Here is a 26,170-nt window from a genome sequence, read left to right on the forward strand (position 1 = left end):
TCCCAGGGGCGTCCAGGACCGGCCAGAGTTCTAAGGCAAGACCAGGGCTCCAGGCGCTGCAGGGCTCCTCACGCACTGACAGCTTGAGGCCAAAGGCTCTTCTGAGACATGCAGAGCCCAGAGGAGGAAAGACCTGAGCTTCAAAGCAAACTGCAGGGCTTCCCTGGTGGCGCAGTAGTTAAGAATCTGCCTGCCAGTGCAGGGTACACGGGTTCAAGCCCTGATCCAGGAAGATCCCACATGCTGCGGAGCAACTAAGCCCGAGCGCCACAACTGCTGAGCCTGCGCTCTAGAGCCCGTGAGCCACAACGAAGAGTAGCCCCCGCTCGCCGCAACTAGAGAAAGCCACTTCAGTCATTAGAGCCGCCCAGAGCTGGTGTGCTTCGGGGGTGATCAGGCAGCCTTTGAAGCTGAGTGTCCAGAGGGATCATCAGCGCGAAGAGCCGGGCTCGGCAGGGGCGCACGGAGCGCGGCAGGCAGAGCCACGAAGTCTGCACGGCTCCTCCTCGCTCACCTCTACAGCAGGTTCTAAATCCGCATCAAGGATGCGGCCTGAGGCTCACACCAGCCGGCCCATGACGCACGTCTCCAACGGAGCAGAGAAACGCATGACCAAGGGTTCTCTGCAGCCACATGTAGTACCTCTCAGGGACCTCTCAGGGACTGGGGCTCCAGCCCCAAATAAACCGTGTGGAGCTCCTAGGACGCACAGACCAGGATTCAAACCCTGTTTCTATGGCTTCCTAGCTGTTCAACACAGGGCTCGACTCTGCTGTGCAACAGAGGACAGCAGCACCATCTCGCAGCATTCAGGTGAGATGGAACCAGGTACCGACAAAGGTTCAGCCAGCTTCACCACTCTCACCATCTCCACCACACAGTGTGCACAGATGAGAACTGGACCCCAGGAGCCCCCGCTCCACTCCATCCCCCACTCTCCACCAAGGCAGAGAAATGCAGGCATCACAGCCCCACATGTCCCCGCACAAGCTTCCCTGCTCCCCTGTCCTTCGAGGTCGTCCACAAGGTTCTGAGCCACAAAGAGACACAGCCTCCCATCCACCCCGCCCACAGCGCCCCTGGCTCTGCAAACGCCAGGGCTATGGAGTGAGGTGCTGGGTCCCGAAGATGCCAGGATGCTCTTGGGACCCGTTAGGGCACAGGCGGCTGCATGGCAGTGTCAGGGGAGCTCTGCATGGAGAACACTGACAGGGACACACCTAGAGCCGCTCACAAACCCTGAATACTCGCGTGTCCTCAGCACACCTCCAAGGAAACAGGATCAGCGTTCAAGCGCCAAAACCAGTGCTGGGGCGGCCACAAAAGAAAGGCAAGGTGCCCTGGGCTGTAATTAAACTCCTGTCCAAAGGCACTGACACACCCATTCATATCAGTGACCAGTGGTGCCCTGGAGCTGTCCGAGGTCGGCCACGAAACGGAAAGCACAGAGAGGCTGGCCTGGCGGTCCAGGACAGCCCGCTAACAGAGAGGCACACAACTATTAGCTCTCCCTGAAGGACACGCTTACAAGGTGCCAACCAGAACCCCGCGAGACCTCTGGCCCCACCACCACCTGCACGCCACCTGGGGTCTCCTGAGCGCTGCTGAACGCCAGGCACCTCCTGCCATCTCGCCCCCCACCCCAAACAGCCTTCCGAACCCTCCGACCGGACCCCCGCCTGCCTGCGTGCTGGCCAGACCCCAGGCTTTCACCCTCTTGCCAAGGTGCCTCTTCCCGCCTAACCTGAATTTCTGCCCAACTGCCTTTAAAGACGTAAGGAAGTGAAATCAGCTGTTCCCGCCTCCTGAGGTTTCCTGGCCTCCGCACGGACCGCCCCCATCACGGCCACGTCGGCCTGCTGATGTGAGAGCAGCAGCGGCCCAGACCCCTGCGAGCGTGCACGGTGCGGCGCACACGTCCCCTCCCCGTTCTGCTCGGCGAGGGCCTCGAGGGCACCGGACCCCAGCTTGCTGCCGCCTCCTCACAGGGCCTGCACGGGACTCTACCATGAACCCGACGGCCCCTTATCGGCTGAGGCCTTAAGAACATTCCCGGGCTTCTCTGATCCGTTCCATCACCGGGAGGAGGGAGATCTCCCGCGGGAGCTCCCTGAGATGAGGGGATGACGCACATACGCACTGGGCACGATGCCAGCACACGGAAGCGCCCCTTGGGTGGCCGCGCGGTCAGGACCGGTCTGCTGAATGAGGATGGGACCGAGAGCACCTCCACCCGGCGGGCAGGCAGCCGTGCCTAGGTCCTGTGCCCCGCGCTGTCACACCTCACCTCACCTCCCGGGGCCCATCCTGCAGAAGAGGTGAGGCACACAGCTCTTTCTCGGGATGCCCGAGACTCAGTTGCTCCTGGGTGGCTGCATCGGCTCTCAGAGGGAGCCCAAGGGTCCTGAGACGTGGCCAAGTTGGCAGGAGTCACGCAGACCTACCAGCCACCATGAAGGACTGCTCCCGGCGGTGGAGAGTCCACTCCTGAACCAACCCCAAAGAAGAGACGGGACGGCTGAATCTATATGCGTGACCGCAGTCGAAAGCACTGCCAGAGCTGCGGACGAGAGCTACATTCACGAAGCTGAGAGGCTGGATTTCCTGCTGCTGCTCAAAGCAGGTCATTTTAGAAAGTACCTCTCAGTTTGGCGGGAGAAAAATGCAGACAAGTTTCCACGCCTCTAATAGTTCATTCTTTTTCAAATTCAAGGTAAAATAAAGAGGATGGCCTGGAAAATGTCCAACGCTTTAATTTCAAATCACTTTTAATACCTGTTTCATCTGACAGTAGCTTCGAAAGCAAAAGGCAGTCTTTATCATTTGAGGGTCTTTTTTAAGTTTTTAAAAAATTAATTAACTTTTTTTTTTTGGCTGTGTTGGGTCTTCGTTGCTGCATGCAGGATTTCTCTAGTTGCGGCGAGCGGGAGCTACTCTTCGTTGCGGTGTGCAGGCTTCTCGTTGCAGTGGCTTGTCTTGCTGAGGAGCACAGGCTCTAGGCGAGTGGGCTTCAGTAGTTGTGGCACACGGGCTCAGTAGTTGTGGCATGCGGGCTCAGCAGTTGCGGCACACGGGCTCAGTTGTTCCACGGCATGTGGGATCTTCCTGGATCACGGCTCGAACCCGTGTCCCCTGAATTGGCAGGCGGACTCTCAACCACTGCGCCACCAGGGTAGTCCTCATTTGAGGTTTTTAAGCTAAATTGATGTGATTATGTCCAACATAACCAGATGCTTCTAAAAGCCAATTTTCAAAGAGACATCAGCCCCCCAAATAAGAAAGCCTTCCTTCGGTTATTAATAGATTATTGAAACGCCAACTGCACAGGGGGTGAGGCCGCGGAGGATGCTCGCGGAGAGCAGGCTGACTTCCACCCCCAACCAGCTAGCCGGCCAGTGCAGGGCACCCGAGGTCCCTCTGTGGTCACCGTCCTCTCAGCCTGCCCCCAAGCCCTTCACCCACTGGAGGGGCTGACCTCACTCAGCTTTCCACCCTCAAGTGAATCACGTGGGAACTGACTAGTTTAACACCATCCTCCACAGATACCTGGTCTGGGGCAGACTTTCAACCCCATTTGGGCCAGTGAGAGTGACTGGGGTGGGGGGAGTCTGCCGCCAGCGGGGGTCCTCAGACAGGTTTCCTTGTTCCAAAAAGGAGACCCAAGAAGGAGACCTCTCTTTCTGCCTCTTATGCGACCCCCAGAACCTGGTCAGCCACCCTGCAAGCACGAGAGAAACCAGCCTGGGCCGCAGGGGACAGAGGCGGACAGCCCTGCACCAGTCCAAGTGCGGCTCGGTGAGGAACAAGCATTTGGTTTGGTGCCCTACGGCACAGAGCTCCACAAACCCTTGGAATTTCCTGAACGAGGTGAGTGCCTTTTGTGAACACGCCCCTTCAGCCAGAGCCCTGGGCAGGAAGGGCGGGGGAGAAGCCAGAGGAACCAACCAGCGGAAGAGAAGCTGGAACTTTCAGCTCCACCCCCGCCCCGCCTCCAGGGAGGGGAGCGGAGATAGAGACCAAGTGAATCACCAATGGCCATGACTTAATCAAGCAGGAAACTCCATAGACACTGCTGAACAAGGCGGCTTCCGAGTCACTGGACACAAGGAGGAGCTGGGAGGGCAGCACACCTGGAGAGGACACGGCAGCTCTGCCCCCACCCCCCACACACGCCTCCTGCATCTCTTCCCAGCCGGCTGGTCCCAGCTGCACCCTTTGTAATAAACCAGTAATCCTAAATAAAGTGCTTTCTAGCAAACCGGCAGAGAGGGGCTGCGGGGACCCTGAATTTGCAGTCAGATGAAGTGCGGGTAGCCTGGGAACCCCGAGGCAGGCGCGCCTTGTGGGACCGAGCCCTCACCTGTGGGGCCTGGCTGACCTGGGAGTTAGTGGCAGAGCTGAACTGACTCCTGGGGCACCAGCAGGTGTCAGAGGCAGAACTGGTATGGGACCAGTTCCTCAGGCCCTGGAGGGAGTCAGAGCCGCCTGCCCGGGCGTGGACACGAATGGCCCGGCTGTGCTGCTACGTGGGACCCTTCCCGAGGACACAAGTCCACACACGAACAAACACTCAGACGCTTCAACCCAGGTTCCAGGTTTCCACACATTCATGGGGCCACTCAGAGCCCACGCCTCCACAAAGACGCAAATGCTCCTGGTGGGGTGCACGTCTTCCTCCCAGACCCCACGCCCTGGAAGCCAGCCCAGGGCTCCAGGGCTGATCTCACAGCGTCTAGATGACAGTACACCCGCCGCCTCAGCTGAGTCTCACCGCTCGCTCAGGCCGAGGCAGGGATGGCGAAGCACAGCCACTCCTCAGCCAGGGGCACACTCACCGGCACCCCGCGTTCCGAAGCGGACATGTCGCCACAAAACCATGGGCCGCCAGGCCTACCTGCTGGTGATGGAGCTGTTCCTGTCCTTGAGGGTGAGCTCGCGCTGCTGCAGCTCCACGATGAACCTGGACAGGTCCTCTGGGGTCCTGGGGGGATCAAGAACACATGTCAGCGCTGGTTGTGCCCTGAAGGGGGACTGGCTGACACTAGAAGGCGGCCCAAAGCCACGCCAGCCACGGGCGGTTCACAGGCCTGGGGCGGATTAGGGCCTGTGCACCGTCCCCGGAGCAGCGGGGTGTGGAGCTGCGCTCTCACCGCCACCTGGGCTCACACAGCCAGCCGCTGGCCACGTAACACTGGGCACACTACTTTTATAAGCCCTGATTTTACTTCACCTGTAAAAATAGGGTCGATACATAACAATGTCACCATGCAGAGGATTTGGAGCGAGGTTTAAAAGCACCTACCAGGCAGCAAGCAGAGGAGGTGCCCAGTGCATTCCAGTTGCCTTTCCTCCTTCCGCTTCAAAATCCAGGTATGAGAACAGCAGCAATGTAACAACCACAACAGATACCCACATGCCCAATGCCTCGTAATTTTCAAAAGTACTCCAGCTTAACGATCTCAGTTAATGCTCAGAGCAGCCCTGCTGTCTACTGTTTCCATTTTGCAAATGGGGAAACTGAGACTCAAAGACACGGATGGCTGGTTCAAAGGCCACCCACTCTCAGCAGCACGAAGCCTCAGTCTGAACCCCCTCCTCTAGCTCAGCACCATGGCTCGGGAGAACGTACACCAAGAATGTCTTTGACATACAGGTGGCCAACAGGACATGGAAACATGCTCAACATCGCCAGTTACTAGAGAAATACAAATCAAAACTACAGTGAGGTACCACGTCACCAGGTCAGAATGGCCATCATCAAAACGTCGACAAATAAGACATGCTGGAGAGGGTGCGGAGGAAAGGGAACCGCCCTACACTGTTGGTGGGAATATAAATTGGTACAGCCACGAGGGAGAACAGTATGGAGGTTTCTCAGAAAACTAAAAATGGAACTACCATATGATCCTGCAATCCCACCCCTGGGAGAGGGACTGGAGAAAACTCTAATTCAAAAAGATACATGCATCTCAATGGTCACTGAAGCACTATTTACAATAGCCAAAACATGGAAGCAACCTAAGTGTCCATCAACAGATGTGTGGATAAAGAAGATGTGTACACACACACACACACACACACACACACTGGAATACTACTCAGCCATAAAAAAGAATGAAATAATGCCATTTGCAGCAACATGGATAGACCTAGAGACTGTCATACTGAGTGAAGTTAAGCCAGACAGGGAAAAACATACATCATATGATATCACTTACATGTGGAATCTAAAAGAATGATACAAATGAACTTATTTACGAAACACAAATAGACCCATAGACATAGAAAACAAACTTATGGTTACCAAAGTGGGGAGGGGGGATAAATTTGAAATTTGAGATCAACATATACCCACTACTGTATATTAAATAGATAAACAACAAGGATCTACTGTACAGCACAGGCAACTATATTCAATATCTTGCAATAACCTATACTGGAAAAGAATCTGAAAAAGAATAGATATATTTAACCGAATCACTGTGCTGTACACCTGAAACTAACAACATTGTAAATTAACTATATTTCAATTTTTTTAAATGGCTGATTTTATTTTTAAAATGTCTTTGAGAGACAGAATGGAACACCCAGCGGAGTGCAAACATTCCCGACACCTGCATGGGGCACACGGACTAGACGGCTCGCTGGTGTGCAGCGGCCGAGAGGAGCTGAGCGCAAGGGCCGGAGCCAGAGCCCAGGGCTACGCAGGGGCCACGGCTCGGTACCCACAGGCCCTCCTCCCGGCCCCCAGAGCCAGCACACTGCCCAGTTTCCAAGAGCACTCTCTGGCCTCCTCGCCCCTCCAGCTGAAGTCGGCACCTGCAGTCACGTCGTACCCAAGGACCGCTCACAGAAACCTGCTGAAACCGAGCCTCAAGTCCAGGGCCCACAGACTCTGCACCGCAGGGCCCCTGGGGCCTCCTCACCTTCCACTGGACTTTCCTCTGCCGCCTGAACACGGCAATCCGCCTGCTCCCCGAAACTCTGCGATAGTTAACCCTGGACCTGCAAAGCTCTTCCCTCAGTCTCCCCAAGCCTAGCTCGTTCTCAAAAGAGAGGTCTCAGGAAAGATGTCACTTCCTCCAAGAAGCCCCCAACCCTCTCCCCACCCCATCACGACCCTCGCTGCACAGCACCACCACCCCTGCTTCAGTTTGGGGTCTCTCAGTGTCTGCCATCGCTAGAACGTTAGCCCAAAGACTTCCGCTTGTCGGTGGTACGTCCTGACAGCCCAGCGCAGCCCCTGCAGAGAGGGGGCCCATGGCCCCACTCATCACACACAGGGGTTCTGGCATCAACATTCCTCCCAAGGTAATTCCACCATCTCTCCCTTTCAGACCACCTCATGGAGGCCCTTCCCTGGCCACCGGAGGAAAAGCCCTTTCTTGGACATTTTGCGAGGACGTGGCCTCAAGGTGTGAGAACCGCTAGGCACAGTGCCGAGATTTCTACCCTAACTCTGCCCTGAACACAAGCCAACTTTGTGGATTAGAAAATACTTACATTGAAAAGATGTTTACCAGCAGAAGACCTTGAGAAACTAAAACCTAGGAGGGGGAGAGGCTGAACCAGCCTTGAATGCCAATTCCCCATTCTTTTCAGAGCTTCCTAATGTTTTCCAACCTCAGGGAGATAAAGATACTAATAGGAAAACAAGTAAGCAAAACAAGTAAACCCTTTTAAGCCAAGAGGTATTTTTTCTGAAACACTGTTAAGAGATTTAAGCTGTTTTCTATTTTTCTATGTTAGTCAAAGGAGTATGCAAACTATTATTAAATCAATGGGAAGTTTATTTAAAACCAATGAAGCAACTTGCATGTCTACTTTTGCAAGGCCCGCAGTCCCTATGGGCCCAGGACCAGCCAACGCCGTGTGGGACAGGCAGACGGGTGCCCAGAGGGTGCCTGGGGGAGCATGACGACGACCGGCCTCCTCCTCACTCCCCTTCCAGGCTGGGCCAAGTCTGCTCAGACCTGAAAGAGCAGGAAGAGCCCGTGGAGAAGCATCTGTCAGACAGACGGCCACACACTCTGCGGGGCCTCTCACTAGCCGGGGGGCAGCAACACCCTCCAAGCAGAAGCCTTCCTGGAAGCGGGAGAGCAACTGGCAGAGTCCGGAGCACGTGGCAGCAGTTTAGAAACAAGAGTCCTGCCCTGAGGTACAAAGTAGCCCCACAGGCTTCCCTGGTGGCGCAGTGGTTGAGGGTCCGCCTGCCGATGCAGGGGACGCGGGTTCGTGCGGAGCGGCTGGGCCCGTGAGCCATGGCCGCTGAGGCTGCGCGTCCGGAGCCTGTGCTCCGCAACGGGAAAGGCCGCAGCAGTGAGAGGCCTGCCTACCGTAAAAAAAAAAAAAAAAAAAAAAATTAGCCCCACATAGAGTAACACAGAGGAGTCAGACTCTTAAACGAGGTTCTCTATTTTCCTTTGAAGTAAAGATAATTTGAAATGTAACAATTTAATAATGAGGGGAAATTGGGAAGGGCCAAATGAAGAGAAAAATGAACTCCTTCAGAAATGCTCCACTGCCGCTGATGGCTCCGGGCCTCTGCATCTTCCTGTGACACCTGCAGGCTGAGGCTGCCTGCTCGCACACAGCACCCCCCACCCCCACCCCCGCCCCCGCCCAGGGCGGCCCGAGGCTCACACCCTTCAGCTGAACTTCACAGAGGCCATCAGACACCCAAATGCTTTGGAACTTTGGCGCAGCTATTTCAACAAAGCGTCAAGGGGCCTGGCTCCATATTCGAATAAACTCAGCAGGAAACTGGCTTTCCTCCACCCCCCTCCATGCCACTCCGCCCCCTTGCCCAGCCATGCAAACAAGAGCCCCTGCAGCGTGGCCTGGGTTTGTGCTGCTCCCCCGAGACCGGCGGTGGCGGGGCGCCGGGGGCGGGTGGCCTCTGCACAGCCACAAGGGTATGGCTCTCGCACTGCCCAAGGCCAAGTCAGACGCTCCAGCAGTGGCTTCCCACAAGCCCCAGGTGCAGTGCCATCATTCAGATGCGCCGACCCCCACCCCACCCCGCTCCCCACAGAAGGGGCGCTTCAAGCTGCAGGGCCTGCCTTTCCCAGGTGGTGCCCAATTCCAGAGACCAAACTGCACAGGCACGGACCCCGGATCCCATTCCTGCCTCAGCCCTGCCCCGGCCGCTGCTGGGAGGCACACAGCAACGGGACCACCTTCTCCGTGTGGCCTCTGGGCTGAAAACCTGCAGCTCCTACTCTGTAAACAGAGACTCAGGAGTCCTGTCCAGTCATCCCTGCTGGCCACTAGGTTTCAACTTCTAAAAACCCAGAGACCAGGAAGCCAGGCGACAACACTCAAGAACTGTTCTACCCTCAGAGACACAGAAAAGGCGGGAAGTCTTTAAAGAGATGGATGGACTGCGGGAGAGCCGGGGCTCAGGTCACAGCTCAGACAACTCCAGGCTGAGCCCGGCTCAACAGGGCTTCTTTAGGCTTATTTCCAAAACCCCAAGACCCAAGCACACGGCGGCACTACCACCTGATAACCCCTCACACATCTGTTCACGTCATGGGAGTGGGAACCTTTAAAACCACTTCTTAAGGTACACAATTCAACCCCACTGTAACACGAGGATTGGGAAACAAGGACAAAACATAGGTAATAGTGAAAGCGGTGTGTGATAGCTCATCATGTAAATGAGGAGCACAAGTTTCCATTTAAAATTATCATTAATCAATAAACAGTATGGAATTCCACATACCTTTAGTTCGCAGTGTTGATCAAAAAGAAAATGTGTTCTGTTGGAGGGCTGTACTGCATGACCTTTAGTTAAAACAGAGTACTAGGGCTTCCCTGGTGGCACAGTGGTTGAGAGTCCGCCTGCCAATGCAGGGGACACGGGTTCGTGCCCCGGTCCGGGAGGATCCCACATGCCGCGGAGCGGCTGCGCCCGTGAGCCATGGCCGCTGAGCCTTGCGCGTCTGGAGCCTGTGCTCCGCAACGGGAGAGGCCGCAGCAGTGAGAGGCCCGCCTACCGCAAAAAAAAAAAACAAAAAAAACCAGAGTACTGGCAACACGTATACATTCTTGAGGCCACGACGGGGCGAACCGAGGGCGCGGGTGAAGTTTGATCAAGGGGGCAGGAGGCCTGGCTTCAGGAGACCTCTGTCTATACTGACAGCAGTACTATGAACACACCTGAAGAGAAGGAAGTAGGAAGAAATGAGGGCCTAAAGGACTCCCAAGGTAACCCAGTCCCCTGGGTGGACCGGCAGGAGGCATCTGGGTAACAGCGGACAGGATCCCGGGCAGACTCACGCATCCCCGAGGTCCCACCATGGGCTCCTTGGGGAAGAAACCCAAGCAGGAGAGCTCACTCATCCAGCACAGTGGCTCCTGTGACCTAGCAAGACAAGTCGCTAGCAAGGCTACCGCCCTGCCCTACTGCCCCAAGGAGGGCTGAGCCGTCCTCCTGGACCAGGTAAGAAGAGCAGCTGAAAGGGGAGACCGCACCCATCGACCAGCAACTGCACTTCCAGGAACACGTCTCAAGGAAGCCACCAGGGGTGTGCCCTACATATGGTTAAGTACGCATCGTGGCATTGCCTGTTTCTTAATGGTGGTAAAACACGTAACACAGACCTTCCCATCGAAACCACTTCTGAGTGCACACTCCGCGTCAGTGAGTCGTGCAGCCGTCACCACCATACGTCTCCAGAACTTTCTCACGTTCCCGAACTGAGACCCTGTAGCCACTAAACAACAACCGCAATTCCCGCCACTCCCAAGCCAGCCCTTGGCGCCCACCCTCTACTCTATGAATGTGACGCCTCCAGGGACCTCATATAAGTAAAATCATGCACTATCTGTCCTTCTGTGTCTGTCTTAATTCACTTGGCCTGAGGTCCTCAGTGTGCCAAATGTCTTACATGACATTTGTTATACAGCAGAAACTAACACACCATTCCTCTTTAAGGCTGAGTAATATTCCACTGCCTGCATATACTTATTTTACTCAACCATTCATCGTCCAATGGGCACTTGGGTTGTCTCTACCCTTTGGCTACTGTGAATAATGCTGCTGTGAACACTGGTTTTCAAATGTGTTCAGCTCTTTACTTTCAACTCCTCTGGATATACACCCAGAAGAAGAACTGCTGCATCATTCCATTTGCAATTGTTTGAGGAACCGCCATACCATTTCCTATACCAGCTGTATGATTTTACGTTCCCTGTGTATTTGTTTTTACTTTAAAAAAAAAAACTTCAACAAGAGAAAATAAGTGAATAAGTTCCCACAGCCATAACATGGGCTACTATATTTGTTAAATCTGATGCTAGGCAAAAAGAGCTGGCCAGATGGCCGCTACAGATCACAAAACGCACAAGAAAACATAGGAGGGCATACTCCCTCCTGGTCAGGGCAATGGGATGCGTACGGCTTCATGGGATGTGGCATTGTAAAGTGTGGGGTGGGGGACGGGTGTCTGGAATAGTCAAAGTAACCCATGGGCCATTTGCACCAGAATCATCTGGATTAACTCCAGCCCACCTACCTCCAACTCCAGACCCACTGAAACGAAACCCCTGGAGGTGGGGTTTGCGACCTGCCAACAAGTGATTTTTTTTTTTAACATCTTTATTAGAGTATAATTGCTTTACAATGGTGTGTTAGTTTCTGCTGTATAACAAAGTGATTAGAGTATAATTGCTTTACGATGGTGTGTTAGTTTCTACTGTATAACAAAGGGAATCAGCTACACATATACATATATCTCCATATGCCCTTCCTCTTGCGTCTCCCTCCCACCCTCCCTATCCCACCCCTCTAGGGGGGCCACAAAGTACTGAGCTGATCTCCCTGTGCTCTGCGGCTGCTTCCCACTAGCTATCTATTTTACATTTGGTAGTGTATATATATGTCCATGCCACTCTCTCACTTCGTCCCAGCTTACCCTTCCCTCTCCCCGTGTCCTCAAGTCCATTCTCTATGTCTGCGTCTTTATTCCTGTCCTGCTCCTAGGTTCTTCAGAACCTTTTTTTTTTCTTAGCTTCCACAAATATGTCTTAGCATGTGGTATTTGTCTTTCTCTTTCTGACTTACTTCACTCTGTATGACAGTCTCTAGGTCCATCCACCTCACTACAATTTCATTTCTTCTTATGGCAGAGTAATATTCCACTGTATATATGTGCCACATCTTCTTTATCCATTCATCTGTCAATGGACATTTGGGTTGCTTCCATGTCCTGGCTATTGTAAATAGAGCTGCAATGAACATTGTGGTACATGTTTCTTTTTCAATTATGGTTTTCTCAGGGTATATGCCCAGTAGTGGGGCTGCTGGGTCATACGGTAGTTCTATTTTTAGTCTTTTAAGGAACCTCCATACTGTCCTCCATAGTGGCTGTATCAATTTACATTCCCACCAACAGTGCAAGTGGGTTCCCTTTTCTCCACACCCTCTCCAGCATTTATTGTTTCTAGATTTTTTGATGATGGCCATTCTGACCCGTGTGAGATGATATCTCATTGTAGTTTTAATTTGCATTTCTCTAATGATTAGTGATGTTGAGCATCCTTTCATGTGTTTGTTGGCTATCTGTATATCTTCTTTGGAGAAATGTCTATTTAGGTCTTCTGCCCATTTTTGGATTGGGTTGTATAGGTTTTTGATATTGAGCTGCATGAGCTGCTTGTAAATTTAGGAGATTAATCCTTTGTCAGTTGCTTCATTTGCAACTATTTTCTCCCATTCTGAGAGTTGTCTTTTCGTCTTGTTTATGGTTTCCTTTGCTGTGCAAAAGCTTTTAAGTTTCATTAGGTCCCGTCTGTTTATTTTTGTTTTTATTTCCATTTCTCTAGGAGGTGGGTCAAAAAGGATCTTGCTGTGATTTATGTCACAGAGTGTTCTTCCTATGTTTTCCTCTAGGAGTTTTATAGTGTCTGGCCTTACATTTAGGTCTTTAATCCATTTTGAATTTACTTTTGTGTATGGTGTTAAGGAGTGTTCTAATTTCATTCTTTTACATGTAGCTGTCCAGTTTTCCCAGCACCACTTATTGAAGAGGCTGTCTTTTCTCCATTGTATATTCTTGCCTCCTTGATCATCAAAGATAAGGTGACCATATGTGCGTGGGTTCATCTCTGGGCTTTCTACCCTGTTCCATTGATGTATATTTCTCTTTTTGTGCCAGTACCATACTGTCTTGATTACTGTAGCTTTGTAGTATAGTGTGAAGTCAGGGAGCCTGATTCCTCCAGATCCGTTTTTCTTTCTCAAGATTGCACTGGCTATTCGGGGCCTTTTGTGTTTCCACCCAAATTGTGAGATTTTTTGTTCTAGTTCTGTGGAAAATGCTGTTGGTAGTTTGATACAGATGGCACTGAATCTGTAGATTGCTTTGGGTAGTATAGTCATTTTCACAATGTTGATTCTTCCAATCCAAGAACATGGTATATCTCTCCATCTGTCGGTATCATCTTTAATTTCTTTCATCAGTGTCTTATAGTTTTCTGCATACAGGTCTTCTGTCTCCTTAAATAGGTTTATTCCTATTTATTTTATTCTTTTTGTTGCAATGGTAAATGCGAGTGTTTCCTTAATTTCTCTTTCAGATTTTTCATCATTAGTGTATAGGAATGCCAGAGATTTCTGTGAATTAACTTTGTATCCTGCAACTTTACCAAATTCATTGATTAGCTCTAGTAGTTTTCCGGTAGCATCTTTAGGATTCTCTATGTATAGTATCATGTCATCTGCAAACAGTGACAGCTTTACTTCTTTTCTGATTTGGATTCCTTTTATTTCTTTTTCTTCTCAGATTGCTGTGGCTAAAACTTCTAAAACTATGTTGAATAATAGCAGTGAGAGTGGGCAACCTTGTCTTGTTCCTGATCTTAGAGGAAATGGTTTCACTTTTTCACCATTGAGAACAACGTTGGCTGTGCGTTTGTCACATATGGCCTTTATCATGTTGAGGTAAGTTCCCTCTATGGCTACTTTCTGGAGAGTTTTTATCATAAATGGGTGTTGAATTTTGTCGAAAGCTTTCTCTGCATCTATTGAGACGATCATATGGTTTTTCTCCTTTAATTTATTAATATGGTGTATCACGTTGATTGATTTGCGTATATTGAAGAATCCTTGCATTCCTGGGATAAACTCCAATTGATCATGGTGTTTGATCCTTTTAATGTGCTGCTGGATTCTGTTTGCTAGTATTTTGTTGAGGATTTTTGCATCTATGTTCAGCAGTGATATTGGCCTGTAGTTTTCCTTTTTTGTGACATCTTTGTCTGGTTTTGGTATCAGAGCGATGTTGGCCTCACAGAATGAGTTTGGGAGTGTTCCTCCCTCTGCTATATTTTGGAAGTTTGAGAAGGATGGGTGTTAGCTCTCCTCTAAATGTTTGATAGAATTCGCCTGTGAAGCCATCTGCTCCTGGGCTTTTGTTTGTTGGAAGATTTTTAATCACAGTTTCAATTTCAGTGCTTGTGATTAGTCTGTTTATATTTTCTATTCTTTGTGGTTCAGTCTCGGAAGGTTGTGCTTTTCTAAGAATTTGTCCATTTCTTCCAGGTTGTCCATTTTATTGGCATAGAGTTGCTTGTAGTAATCTCTCATGATCCTTTGTATTTCTACAATGTCAGTTGTTACTTTCCCTTTTTCATTTCTAGTTCTATTGAGTCTTCTCCCTTTTTTTCTTGATGAGTCTGGCTAATGGTTTATCAATTTTATCTTCTCAAAGAACCAGCTTTTAGTTTTATTGATCTTTGCTACTGTTTCCTTCATTTCTTTTTCATTTATTTCTGCTCTGATCTTTATGATTTCTTTCCTTCTGCTAGCTTTGGGGTTGTTTTGTTCTTCTTTCTCTAATTGCTTTAGATGTAAGGTTAGGTTGGTTCTTTGAGATTTTTCTTGTTTCCTGAGGTAGGATTGTATAGCTATAAACTTCCCTCTTAGAACTGCTTTTGCTACATCCCATAGGTTTTGGGTCATCGTGTTTTCATTGTCATTTGTTTCCAGGTTTTTTTGATTTCCTCTTCAATTTCTTCAGTGATCTCTTGGTTATTCAGTACTGTATTGTTTAGCCTCCATGTGTTCATATTTTTTACAGATTTTTTCCTGTAATTGATATCTAGTCTCATAGCATTGTGGTCAGAAAAGATACTTGATATGATTTCAATTTTCTTAAATTTACCAAGGCTTGGTTTGTGACTCAAGATATGATCTATCCTGGAGAATGCTCCATGAGCACTTGAGAAGAAAGTGTATTCTGTTGTTTTTGGATGGAATGTCCTAGAAATATCAATTAAGTCCATCTTGTTTAACGTATCATTTAAAGCTTGTGTTTCCTTATTTATTTACATTTTGGTGAAAGTGGTCCATTGGTGAAAGTGGGGTGTTAAATTCCCCTACTATGACTGTGTTACTGTTTATTTCCCCTTTTACGGCTGTTAGCATTTGCCTTATGTATTGAGGTGCTCCTATGTTGGGTGCATAAATATTTACAACTGTTACATCTTCTTCTTGGATTGATCCCTTGATCATTATGGAGTGTCCTTCTTTGTCTTTTGTAATAGTCTTTAAAGTCTATTTTGTCTGATATGAGAATTGCTACTCCAGCTTTCTTTTGATTTCCGTTTGCATGGAATATCTTTTTCCATCCCCTCACTTTCAGTCTGTATGTGTCCCTAGGTATGAAGTAGACAGCATATATATGGGTCTTGTTTTTGTATCCATTCAGCTAGTCTATGTCTTTTGGTTGGAGCATTTAATCCATTTACGTTTAAGGTAGTTATCGATATGTGTGTTCCTATTACCACTTTCTTGATTGTTTTGGGTTTGTCATTGTAGATCTTCTCCTTCTCTTGTGTTTCTTGTCTAGAGAAGTTCCTTTAGCATTTGTTGTAAAGCTGGTTTGGTGGTGCTGAATTCTCTTAGCTTTTGCTTGTCTGTAAAGGTTTTAATTTCTCCGTCGAATCTGAATGAGATCCTTGCTGGGTAGAGTAATCTTGGTTGTAGGTTTTTCCCTTTCATCACTTTAAATATGTCCTGCCAATCCCTTCTGGCTTGCAGAGTTTGTGCTGAAAGATCAACTGTTAACCTTATGGGGATTCCCTTGTGTGTTATTTGTTGCTTTTCCCTTGCTGCTTTTAATATTTTTTCTTTGTATTTAATTTTTGATAGTTTGATTAATATGTGTCTGGGCATGTTTCCCCTTGTATTTATCCTGTATGGGACTCTCTGTGCTTCCTGGACTTGACGGACTATTTCCTTTCCCATATTAGGGAAGTTTTCAACTATAATCTCTTCAAATATTTTCTCAGTCCCTCTCTTTTTCTCTTCTTCTTCTGGGACCCCTATAATTCCAATGTTGGTGCATTTAATGTTGTCCCAGAGGTCTCTGAGGCTGTCCTCAGTTCTTCTCGTTCTTTTCTCTTTATTCTGCTCTGCAGCAGTTATTTCCACTATTTTATCTTCCAGGTCACTTATCCGTTCTTCTGCCTCAGTTATTCTGTTACTGATTCCTTCTAGGGAATTTTTAATTTCATTTATTGTGTGTTTGCTCTTTAGTTCTTCTAGGTCCTTGTTAAACATTTCTTGTATTTTCTCCATTCTATTTCAAGATTTTGGATCATCTTTACTATCATTACTCTGAATTCTTTTTCAGGTAGACAGGTAGACTGCCTATTTCCTCTTCATTTGTTTGGTCCACTGCGTTTTTCCCTTGCTCCTTCATCTGCTGTGTATTTCTCTGTCTTCTCATTTTGCTTAACTTACTGTGTTTGGGGTCTCCTTTTCGCAGGCTGCAGGTTCGTAGTTCCCGTTGTTTTTGGCGTCTTCTCCCAGTGGGTAAGGTTGGTTCAGTGGGTTGTGTAGGCTTCCTGGTGGAGGTGACTAGTGCCTGTGTTCTGGTGGATGAGGCTGGATCTTGTCTTTCTGGTGGGCAGGACCACGTCCGGTGGTGTGTTTTGGGGTGTCTGTGACCTTATTATGATTTTAGGCAGCCTCTCTGCTAATGGGTGGGGTTGTGTTCCTGTCTTGCTAGTTGTTTGGCATAGGGTGTTCAGCACTGTAGCTTGCTGGTTGTTGAGTGGAGCTGGGTCTTAGTGTTGAGACGGAGATCTCTGGGAGAGCTTTCACTGTTTGGTATTGTGTGGAGTCAGGAGGTCTCTGGTGGACCAATGTCCTGAACTCGGCTCTCCCACCTCAGACGCTCAGGCCTGACAACCGGCTGGAGCACCAAGACCCTGTCAGCCACACACCTCAGAAGAAGAGAGAGGAAGGGGGGGGGGTGGGGGGGAGGGGGGGAGGGAGGGAAAGAAAGAAAGAAAGAAAGAAAGAAAGAAAGAAAGGAAGAAAGAAAGAAAGAAAGAAAGAAAAAATAATACAATAAAGTTATGAAAGTAAAAAAAAGTATTAAAAATTAAAAAATTAAGAAGTAATAAAAAAAGAAAGAGAGCAACCAAACCAAAAAACAAATCCACCAATGAAAACAAGCGCTAAAAACTATACTAAAAAAAAAAAAAAACGGACAGACAGAACCATAGGACAAATGGCAAAAGCAAAGCTATACAGACAAAGGCACACAAAGAAGCATATACATACACACTCACAAAAAGAAAAAAAGGAAAAATTATATATACATATAAAAAGGAAGAGAGCAACCAAATCAATAAAGAAATCTACCAATGATAATAAGCTCTAAATACTAAACTAAGATAAACAGAAAACCGGAAACAAATTAGATGCAGAAAGCAAACCCCAAGTCTACAGGTGCTCCCAAAGTCCACCGCCTCAGTTTGGGATGATCCGTTGTCTGTTCAGGTATTCCGCAGATGCAGGGTACGTCAAGTTGATTGTGGAGATTTAATCCACTGCTCCTGAGGCTGCTGGGAGAGATTTCCCTTTCTCCTCTTTGTTCGCACAGCTCCCGGGGTTCAGCTTTGGGTTTGGCCCCGCCTCTGCATGTAGGTTGCCTGAGGGCGTCTGTTCTTCGCTCAGACAGGACGGGGTTAAAGGAGCAGCTGCTTCGGGGGCTCTGGCTCACTCAAGCCAGAGGGAGGGAGGGGTATGGAGTGCGGGGCGAGCCTGCGGCGGTAGAGGCCAGCGTGACATTGCAACAGCCTGAGGTGCGCCGTGCGTTCTCCCAGGGAAGTTGTCCCCGGATCATGGGACCCTGGCAGTGGTGGGCCGCACAGGCTCCCGGGAGGGGAGGTGTGGAGAGTGACCTGTGCTCGCACACAGGCTTCTTGGTGGCGGCAGCAGCAGCCTTAGCGTCTCATGCCTGTCTCTGGGGTCTGTGCTGTTAGCCGCAGCTCGCGCCCGTCTCTGGAGCTCGTTTAGGCAGTGCTCTGAACCCCCTCTCCTCATGCACCACGAAACAATGGTCTCTTGCCTCTTAGGCAGGTCCAGACTTTCCCCCGGACTCCCTCCCGGCTAGCTGTGGCACACTAGCCCCCTTCAGGCTGTGTTCACGTAGCTGACCCCAGTCCTCTCCCTGGAATCTGACCTCCGCAGCCCGAGCCTCAGCTCCCAGCCCCGCCCGCCCCGGCGGGTGAGCCAACAAGCCTCTCGGGCTGGTGAGTGCCGGTCGGCACTGATCCTCTGTGCGGGAATCTCTCCTCTTTGCCCTCCGCACCCCTGTTGCTGCGCTCTCCTCCGCGGCTCCGAAGCTTCCCCCCGGCTCACCCCCATCTCTGCCCACGAAGGGGCTTCCTAGTGTGTGGAAACCTTTCCTCCTTCACAGCTCCCTCCCAGAGGTGTAGGTCCCGTCCCTATTCTTCTGTCTCTGTTTTTCCTTTTTCTTTTGCCCTACCCAGGTACGTGGGGAGTTTCTTGCCTTTTGGGAGGTCTGAGGTCTTCTGCCAGCGTTCAGTAGGTGTTCTGCAGGAGCTGTTCCACATGTAGATGCAGTTCTGATGTATTTGTGGGAGGAAGGTGATCTCCTTGTCTTACTCCTCCGCCATCTTGAAGGCACCCCCCCAACAGGTGAGTATTGTACACAACTTAAAACCACTGAGCATTTGTAGAAATGGAGAAATCGACGCGGCAAAATAATCATATAACACTGCAAGGCAAGACACCAAAGAACTCCGTGCCACCCAGAAAGCCATCTGCCACACGCCTGACAAAGACAGCACTCTCTGAGGTTCTCCGCCAATTTGATAGACAAACGTCGTTTCAGAACTTGGTCCAAATCTAAAAGAGGAATCCCGGAAGACAAAGCAAAGTGATTCACCTACAAATGTCATTGCAAGAACACTGGAAACTACCAGTTGAAATCAAGTGACTGCTGTGGTTACTATGTAAGAAAAGGGTACCAGACGTTTTGCCGATCTGATATATAATCAACCATCTCCTTCAAAATAATTATAATAATACAACACAAAATACGACACAAAAAAACAGAAATAACTAATGAAAACACAACAGCAAGGCCGCTATGAGCAGGGCTGCTCCATCACACAACTGCAGGGGGAGCTGCAAGTTCCTGTGGTCATGGAAGTTTGTTTCTGAGGCGGAACTGTAATACGGGAGAATCACTGCACATTCTGAGACAGGAATTCTCCGCACCTACGGACGCTACACCGTCTCACCCTTTCAACAGCCTTATGAGGTGGGCACTGTTAGCACCCCGATTCTACAGCGGGGGACGCTGGGGCACAGGAGAGTCAAGAGTAACCCACACCCAGACGGCCAGGCTGAGGCCGTGTCCCTGACTCTGTGCTGTCGTGTCCAACAACTTCAGACTAGCTGTATGAACTGTGCTATATGCACGATGCCATCAAGACAGTAAGTGTAAGTGACGTGAGGAAATAGTTCAACAATAGCAAGTGTATACAGACACTGAAAAAAGCAAAACCAGAAACGGGATTAAGGGCAGTTCGAGTAAAAACATCCCTGGGGAGGTAAGAACTGGAAGAAGATGTTTAGGAACAGGCAGAGTCACATTCCAGTTGTGGGATTCCTGGTATTTTGTTCCTTTTTTCAAAAAGAGTCTATAATTTTGTTGTGAGAACTTCTCCAGCTGTGGAAGCCAGGAGCCACGGAACTGGTGGCCAGCTGTCAGCTGAGCCTGCGCATCACGCTCACAAGGCATCTTCGTGGGTTGTTCCAAAGAGCCCCCAACCACCATGGCCCAGCGGCCGCAGGGACAGCCCGTCAGGACGCCCAGGACCAGCGCACCTGCTCTGGCTCTGTCACTGTTCCCGTCGGCCAGGTGTGGAAGGCTGGTTCTACACGGCGCATGGGGGCTGAGGGGCTGCACGCCATTCCCGAGGCCCAGGCCTCTTGCCCCTGAGCCCTGACCCAGGCGGAGAATGAGGCAGACGTGTGCGGTGTATTGTCACTGCTTGTGCATCCCTCCACCCTCGCTCTCCAAGCTCTACGAGGCTGACAGCTGAGCACAGGAAGGAAGAGGAAGAGCATGCTCCGTTAAGGACCACACACTGGGCAGGAGTGGGGAGGGCAGGAGCAGGGGATGGGGGGGCAGGAGGGGGCAAGACAGGAGCAGGGGACGGGGGGAGGGCAGGAGGGGGATGGGCAGGACGGGCAACACTGATTTCTGGGCCATGGGGAGGGCATTCATTTGCTCAGAGCCTAGTGACCCCCTGGCCAGCGCTGCATGCAGGACGAGCGCCCAGACCCCCTTCTCCAGAAGAATACTCTCCCCGTCCTGGAGAAGCCTGCGAGTAAGGCGGCCCGCAGAGGCACTCAGGGAAAGAGCTCAGGTACAAAACCGCACCTACACTTATTTCTAGAGAAAGGCACCCACATGTGTGCATATTTACAGAACATAACCTAGAAAGATTCACCCCAAATTGACACCTCCAGGCAGGGCTGAGGCTGGCGGTGGCGGTCGCGTGCACTGTCTGCATTTCTTTCGATGAGAATTTGTATACTACACGCCTAAGCACAAATACAAACTAGGGAAAACCACACACACAGCAAGCTCCCTATGCGGAAAGGCCACTGGAGAAGCAGGGGAGCTGAGAGAAGACAGGGCGCCTCCAGTGAACGCTCAGCACAGCACGAGCCCAGGGCGCTGGGGACACAGGCAGACGGGCGAACCTGAGAAGCCCTGGGATTCAGGAATCGGGACCTCGTTCCGTGGAAACAGAGAGCCGCGGCCCCACTACCACCCACCCGTCACGAGCTCCAAGTGCGGACGGAGGGAAGTTCTTGAAGGGCTGTTGAATCATGAAGGATTATTAAACAATTGCAGCCTTCACCACACATCAAATCAAAGGCCAGAGGCCAGAGCACCTCCAACTGGCAGGAAGAGTGCTCATTTTTCAGAACCTCCTGACCTGCTGTGCAGCTAGACCCACTCAGAGACGTTTCCCGAGTGTGCTCTGGGGATCAGCTACACGCTTGTATCCAGCAGGAGTCGGGCCAGGTGTCGCCACAGCCCAAATCGGCAGAGGCGCATCCGCCAGGAAGACCCATCCTCCCCACCCTTCACCAACTAAACAGTGGCAGCCCTCAGAGGGCCTCAGGCTCCTCCAACTCAGAGATGACAGGAGAGTGACAGTCCCAACTGCAGCCCAAGCTGTGACATCTGCTGTTTAAAACTCTGGCTTCAGCTGCAAAGCCTTTTAACCCTAACTGGTGGGCTTCAGAGGAGGAAAAGGCTTTGTTCAACCTGCAGCTGAATTTTGACTCAAACTCAGCTGCGAGCCAAACAGGAGGCCTAGGGAGTTGAGCCCAGTGGTCTATTTTCGAGGCAGAGGCATTCCAGCCCCAGCGGCAGCTATTCTGAGGCTCCTAACAGCAGATGCCAGATCTCTTGCTGAAGCTCAAAGCGCCATTTCAATGGGTCCGAAAGACACGAGATCCAGAGGATTCCAATCTCTAAGCTGAATCAAACGGCAACAACCACAAAACTAAGTAACAGGCAAGAAACCTCAAGCTCTCTTCGAGGGCGCTGTTTTCCACAAGAGAAGCCCACAGTGCAAAGGGCCACAGCCCAGAGGGTGGGCTTCCGTCAGAGGGCCCTACGTCGGGGTGGGGGCGGGGGGATACTCCCAAGTGAGGTGGACTCCCTCGCAGGTTTGTTTCTGCAGAAACTATGCAGAACTGCAAGTAGGAAACATTACACAGCAAAACTTGGCGCTAAAGCCCAAACGGAGAGTAAGCGTTCACGCCTGAAAAGTCACAGAGGCACAGAATGTCCTGTTGAGCCAGGGTTTTATGAAAACGTGATACGGTCATGTGGGGAGGTCGGGAAGGATTCACGTCACCAACGACTGGCAAAAGCCCGGTCCGCACTCCAGGGCCGGGAGAAGCAGCACCCAATCCTGAGGCCGCGAGCTGGCATCAGACGCTACAGAGAAAGGAAGGCTGTGACCACTAACTGGTCCTGAGGCCACAAGCACCCAACCTTCAGGGGACAAAAAGGGCATCAGTCCCTCTCAGCACCCAAGCCTGGGGCCAGCCCACGACACCCTGGATGCATGGTGGACAGCGGCCATCGTACCTCTTCTAAAGCTGCCTATCTCCCAGATGCACAGAGCACAAGTCACTCTTTCCCCATGGAGAGGTGGCCAGTAACAGACGCCGTCTCGGGCACACGTCCGAAGGCCCACACGGTGCACTCAGCACCGGGGACCCTCATCAGGTCACAGCCCTCCCCTGTGACCAATGGTGGTTTCCACGTGAGACAAGGTCCCTCTGCCCACCAGCCCCACCGCCTGCCTGACGGGAAGAGAGGTACCAAAAGGCGTGTGGTTCTCCAGGCCACTGCACGTCCACGGGCCTTCCTGATTCCAAGGGCCACCCCGGTCCCCTCTGCCCCCCCACGGCCGTGGGCACAGCCTCTGAGATTAACCCCATGCCCGTACTCTGCACCCTCTGGACCCCACGCCCAGGTTACTGCCTTCTCCTCGCTCCCCAGCCCCCGCGCCGGCAGCACCGGCGCACAGTCGGGAGACTCCCTGGCTTCGACCACGGCCAAGGGTGCCCACCCGCCCACTCCACACCGCCTGCGGCCCGAGGAGCCTCCAGGCTCAGCCCAGCCCAACCACACTCCTGACCTTCCCTCGCCAACCCTGTTCCTCAGGAGGTGGAACCGCCAACCTGCCTGTTACCCAGGCCAAACCTGTAATCCCTGACACTTCCTCCACACCCCGCTTCTAATCGGTCGGCAGATCCTGTCAGATCTACCTTCAGAACACACCCAAACCCAACCACTCGTACCAGCTCTGCCACCGCGTGACCCAGGGCCCCGCCTCCCCCGAGTCAGCCCCGTGGCAGCGTAATCGCCCTTGGTTTCGTACTCACCCTTTAACTGCTGCTTGCAACACCACCACCACAATGGTTACTTCAAAATGTAAGCTAGACCACGCGCCTCTTTTGTCAAAACTCCAGCGCACCCCCACCCCAATGCTAAGTAAAAGCCCAAGTCCCCACTGGAGCCCGTGAGGCCTAAGGTGGACCGACCACAGCTGCCTCTCAGACCCACTGGACTGGAGCCACACTCCCACCCCAGGGCCTTTGCATGTCCCACTTCTGGAAGACTCCTCCCCTAGGGACCTGCGTGGCACGCTCCCTCATCAACTCCTTCGGGTCTTTGCCCAGATGCCCAAATGTTACCGAGCTCATTTTGGGTCGGCCCCAACCACCCTATTTCAACCTGTAAACCGTAAACTTCCTCTCCCACCCTCACTCCCCCCTGCACTGTTTTCCTTCAGAGAAAATATCACCACCTTAGGTGCTACGTATTTTACCTATTGACCCACCTGTCATCTTTCTGCTTCAACTAGAATGCAAGCTCCGTAGAAGCAAGGTGCTGTTTTTTTTTGTTTGTTTTTGGGTTTTTTTTGCTGTGTTGGGTCTTCACTGCTGCATGCGGCCTTTCTCTAGTTGTGGCGAGCGGGGGCTATTTTTCGTTGTGGTGCACGGGCTTCTCATTGCGGTGGCTTCTCGTCATGGAGCTTGGGCTCTAGGCACTCGGGCTTCAGTAGTTGTGGCACGCGGGCTCAGTAGTTGTGGCTCGCGGGCTCTAGAGCGCAGGCTCAGCAGCTGTGGCGCACAACCTTAGTTGCTCCGCGGCACGTGGGATCTTCCAGAACTGGGGATTGAACCTGTGTCCCCTGCATTGGCAGGCGGATTCTTAACCACTGCGCCACCAGGGAAATCCCCAAGGTGCTGTTTTTTATTTCATTCTCTTTCTTCACCAGCTGTGAACCTCGAATAATGCCTGGCCTTCAATAAGTATGAGTTGAACGAATGAAAAATCATGATACCTTTCCAGAACAATAACTATCCAACTAAATTCTACCAGAGTTTGAACTCAGACCACTGGATCAGAAGTTTAGCATTACTGGTTAAATAAACTACAGTCCATCCATACAATGGAATGTTTAATATAAAGAGAAAAGGACGAAGAATCCTTTTATATTAATATGGGACTGCTAAATAAAAATACGAGAAGCAGAACATGAGCCCACTATGCCAGCTGCTTCCTGTTGGAGAACAAAAGTGGAACAGGAGATATATCACTACATACCTTTTTAAAAGGTATATTTATACCAAGGAAATAAAATATCTATCGGGAAAATTGTTTTTTAAAACTTAGTGTTATAAACTTACACTGCAGAATCAGATACTACACAAAATTCTTCTAAAAAGAAAACAATTATTCCATGATGAATTAAGGCATTAAAAACTAATTATAATCACTTACAATGAAACAATCATATATAATTTCTAAGTGTTGTTTAGCTAAGTATAACAAAAAGAATGGTTTGCATTATAAGTGGGGCAAAAATATATTAATAAAAGCTTCCTATCTGGAACAATCAAGACTGGTCACTGACCCCAAAAGCTGGCTGAACCAGGTAATCAATACGTACCTCAAACACTTTAACCTAACTATTACAAACACACAACCATTCCATAAGCTGCAAACGTCTCCAAATATGGGTCCACTAAAATGAGTTTCATCTTATGTATTTTGCATAAACCACAAATCATAATCCATGACTTTAGCTTTGTTTCTTTAAAATGGACACCTGCCATCTTCCTAAAGTTTGCAGCTTTTCTCCTCATCTTTTTTAGTCAATTCACTTTATTCAACAGCTTCTTTTTAGCAACTTTCCTTTAAGACTTTCCAAAGCATTCAACTTTGTTTTCACAGAAACCCTGCTTTCTTCACACATCTTTCACCAGACTCTAGAGTATTTAATTCAATCATGTGATTACAATAACATGTGCAACTGGCAGAGAAACAGGCTCATCGCAGACGGACCAGCACCACCTCCTGGGGGTGGCCCGAGCGAGGAAGCGCTACAACTGGTGGCGCATCCTGCCACGATTAACACAAAACGCAGGGGCTTGGTTTGGGGAGGCGGGAGGAGGGATGGGATGGAGGTCTGCGAGTTTTCAAAGGAATTGTTCTTAACCTGAGGCTGGGTACAGAGGGGGCTGTATCTACTCTTTAAAGACATCCTCTTTATGGTGATGGACATGGATAATGCATTTCAAAATGTTTAAAACAAATTCTTAGCCTACGTCCCAAGCATCTGCTGTGCTGTGGAAATCCATCAGGACATTTCAGAGAAAGAATGAGGGGTTCTGGCCACTCCAGAGAGGCAATCAGGTGCACAGCTCTTCAAAGAGCTGCTTCTCCGCCTTCCGACACGACACGTAGATGGGTGACGGGTGCCAAAAGCAGACTCCACGAACTACCAGCAGCACAGAGGCGGCAGCAAGCAGTTACCACCTCAGATCCCAACCCCATCATTACTAGTTATGCGACCTCTGACAATCATTACTAGTTATGCGACCTCTGACCATCATTAGCCTCTCCAAACTTCCGTTCCCTCCTCAGGAAGATGAATGTAATAGTACCCACCACGTGGGGCTGTCAAGAAAACACTGCATATAAAGGACTTGTTTTGGAAGAGCCTTATACTATAATGATTACAGACAATATCATAGAACACATAACCAAAATTATATGTGTGTCCAATTAGAAAGCTACGTGGCAGTTACCAGCTACCAGCAGGAACTCACTAGAAGAAGATTTACATAAATTAACATCCCCACCTCTGATTCACTTACTGCTACCATAGATTTCTGTACAAATACGTGGCATATCATGAGAACATTCATCTACCCCAGCCTCATTCCAGGGCAGACATGAGGAGATTCCGAACACCTGCAGGCACGGCTCCAAAAGTGCCGGTTAAC

At 50.3% G+C, this 26,170-nt stretch overlaps 2 protein-coding genes across 2 annotated transcripts in view; both read right to left on the reverse strand.

The window, feature by feature from the left end:
- PSMG3 (proteasome assembly chaperone 3) overlaps positions 1-26,170 on the reverse strand; it is a 476,610-nt gene that overhangs the window by 408,868 nt on the left and 41,572 nt on the right. The window lies entirely within an intron of this gene.
- MAD1L1 (mitotic arrest deficient 1 like 1) overlaps positions 1-26,170 on the reverse strand; it is a 316,541-nt gene that overhangs the window by 232,148 nt on the left and 58,223 nt on the right. Inside the window, exon 10 of the mRNA XM_067705326.1 lies at positions 4,895-4,981. Within this exon, the coding sequence (XP_067561427.1) occupies positions 4,895-4,981 (87 nt within the window). The remainder of the gene's footprint in view (positions 1-4,894; positions 4,982-26,170) is intronic.

The sequence above is a fragment of the Pseudorca crassidens genome, chromosome 15 (assembly GCF_039906515.1).
Source record: "Pseudorca crassidens isolate mPseCra1 chromosome 15, mPseCra1.hap1, whole genome shotgun sequence".
Lineage (NCBI taxonomy): Eukaryota > Metazoa > Chordata > Mammalia > Artiodactyla > Delphinidae > Pseudorca > Pseudorca crassidens.